Source organism: Poecilia latipinna, unplaced genomic scaffold (assembly GCF_001443285.1).
Source record: "Poecilia latipinna isolate Pla-1442-1.1 unplaced genomic scaffold, P_latipinna-1.0 Scaffold510, whole genome shotgun sequence".
NCBI lineage: Eukaryota > Metazoa > Chordata > Actinopteri > Cyprinodontiformes > Poeciliidae > Poecilia > Poecilia latipinna.
The window spans coordinates 66,018-68,865 of NW_015113126.1; the positions used below are offsets into that span (position 1 = coordinate 66,018).

General features: G+C 41.2%; 1 protein-coding gene across 4 annotated transcripts in view; it reads left to right on the forward strand.

Moving 5' to 3' along the window:
* coa4 (cytochrome c oxidase assembly factor 4 homolog) overlaps nucleotides 1-2,585 on the forward strand; it is a 6,286-nt gene extending 3,701 nt beyond the window's left edge. Inside the window, exons 2-4 of one of the 4 annotated variants that reach the window (XM_015040450.1) lie at nucleotides 1,736-1,782; nucleotides 1,918-2,009; nucleotides 2,190-2,585. In XM_015040450.1, the coding sequence (XP_014895936.1) occupies nucleotides 2,223-2,471 (249 nt within the window). In that variant the 5' untranslated portion in view covers nucleotides 1,736-1,782; nucleotides 1,918-2,009; nucleotides 2,190-2,222 and the 3' untranslated portion in view covers nucleotides 2,472-2,585. Of the gene's footprint in view, nucleotides 1-1,735; nucleotides 1,783-1,917; nucleotides 2,017-2,179 lie in introns of all 4 variants that reach the window. The other 3 variants (XM_015040453.1, XM_015040451.1, XM_015040449.1) reach the window with 3 other exon arrangements.
* Nucleotides 2,586-2,848: the final 263 nt, after the last annotated feature.

The window sequence follows — 2,848 nt, forward strand, 5'->3', positions numbered from 1 at the left end:
AAATGTGTTTGTGTGTGTCAATAAGGAGTACTGCGACAGCGATATTGTCATGAATCAACATATTAGCCTTCTTCAAAGTTAGCTAACACTAGTTACCTAACCAACTAGCTAACATTACCACCTATACTTTATTGTGCATGTGTATTATTTGTGTGCGTGTCTCTGTGTGCGTGTCTCTGTGTGTGTCTGACACCCTGGATGAGAAAACCAAGAGAGCGAATGTGTTGAATGACATACAAAACCTGTTGATCAATGTGTTCAATGTTCTTTCTTTTATCATCTCAATAAATGAAAATACAATAAATGAAATACAAATTCATAGCTATAGAAATAAATGCATTCATAGCTATAGAAATAAATGCATAAATTTATGCATTTATGGATCATGTTCAGCAATGAGGGAAAAATGGAGAAGGGATCGACAGGCGGATTGGTGCAGTGTCTGCAGTGAAGCGGGCGTTGTACCAATCTGTCGTGGTGAAGAGAGAACTGAGCCAAAAAGCGAAGTTCTTGATTTGCCGGTTGATCTAAGCTCCTGCCCTCGTCTATGGTCATGAGCGTTGGGTCATGTCCGAAAGAACGAGGTCACGGATACAAGCGGCCAAAATTAGTTTTTCCTGTAGGGTGTCTGGGCTCTCCCTTAGAGATGGGGTGAGAAGGTCAGATATCCAGGAGGGACTCAGGGTAGAGCGGCTGCTCCTTCATGTTGAGAGGAGCCAGTTGAGGTGACTCGGGCATCTGGTCAGGATGCCTCCTGGACGCCTCTCTGGTGAGGTGCTCCGGGCACGTCCCACCAGGAGGAGGCCTGGGGAAGACCCAGGACACGCTGACGATGTTTCTCAGCTGGTCTAGGAACGCCATGGGTTCCCCCAGAGGAGCTGGAACAAGCGGCTGGGGAGAGCGAACTCTGAGCCTCCTTACTTAGGCTGCTGACCCCACGACCCGACCACGGATAAACGGAAGATGGATGGATGGATGGATGGATGGATGGATGGATGGATGGATGGATGGATGGATGGATGGATCACACACATACACACACTCACATGTGTGATACACACAGCATAATAGAATAGAGACAGTAATGTTAACTAGCTCGGTTAGCTAGCTAGTTTCAAGAAATGTGCTCTTTTGCAGCCGACCCCCCATCTCCACACACACACTCCCACACCCACATAATGGATGTTAACATTGTCCATTATTGACATTCCATCATTGTTGTTGTAAAATTGCTGCTGTTGTCATTTTGTTTTAAAAATGTTCTACAAATTGTCAGAAGTGTTCTACAAATTGTTCTAAAAACGTTTAAAATAGTGAAAAATGAAAATATTTCAAACATGAAATAACCCTTGTGTAAAATAAAACACAGTAGAAAGTATTATACAAAACATTATTCTGAATCAAAATGGCAAAAGTAGCATAAAAACACACTGATTGTAACCCAGGTCAAAAAGGACCCGCTCACGGAAGACTGCATAGTCAGTTACTCACGCATCAGAGGGTTAAACGAAACAAGTCCAACATTGTAAGACATGAGGCAACCTGCAGGTACATATAGGTGATTAATGGCTGACCTGTAATCCTGACGAGTCAAAGAGGTACATGAGAAGTAAAATGATAACAGTGAGGCGAGAGAATCAGTTTGCCTATTTCAGTTTTCTGTAAATGAGTTTTTATTATTGCGAGTATCACTAGTATCAAAATTTTGATGGTAAAATTTACGTTTTGCTTGTAGGAATACGGAGTTGTAGTGTTGTACCTTGTGGTGGCGCTGTCAATGAAGTAAGCAGGCAGTTGGTGCATGCTCATTGCTGTCTCTCTTTATATCGCAAATATACTTGCTCATTTACACATTGTACATGTTTTTGATATTCCATTGTATGTTAAAATAAATGTGACTGACATTTATTCTTTCAGTTTGGCCATAAATGCAGTGAACTTTGAGGGTGAGGGAGAAAGTACCGTGCCTCACTGTTAGGGGGCAGCGTTGAACCCCAAACACACAACAGGTAACAGGTGATCTTCCTCTACACATTGACTAAAAACAGTAGAAAAAATACAAAAAAATTATAGTCAGATTAGAACCAGTCAAGGTTCTAATCTATTTTTTCCAAACGTATGCAGTTGATGATTTTTAGATATGAATTCTGACCAGATCTTGTTTTTCTACTTCTTGCTGATTTTCACAGCCCGAGTCAGTGTTGTGTATATAAATAAGGAGGATGTCTTATCCTTCACCCCATGACCGCACCCGTAAAGACGACGAGGATGACCCCGTTGATCAGATGATATCCCGTACTGGCTGTGCTGAGCTGCATTATGCTGTGCAGGAGTGCATGGCTGAACATCAGGACTGGAGAGCCTGCCAGAAGCAGGTTCAGAGCTTCAAAGACTGCATGACAAATTTCCAAAATGCTCAGAAAGAACAGCGGAGAGCCCAATCGCAGACCTCTAACAAGTCAACCAGTTGAACTCACAAATCCATGTGGTTTTGGGATAAGTTCAAGAACTGTTTGTGATACTTTTAAAGCAAAAGACTGTAATAAATGTCATAATAACCAATGAAAATAAACTTTGAAATGTGACGTGGCTTGAAATTTTAAATATACGACATTGATTCTCAAACAAAAACTGATGGTTCCTTAAAAAAGACATTGACTAGACAGTTTCTCATTATCCATGGAACTGCTACAAAAAAGGCCTTTTCTGTACTTTCATACATCTTTCTGAAAGAAATTAACATTCGGCAGTCTGTTGATGAGCTGCTCAATTACATGCATAACTCAAATTGATCTAAAAGAGACCCATTTCAAAACGCAGTCAAAAGGTTTTTGAACCAGAACCAAAC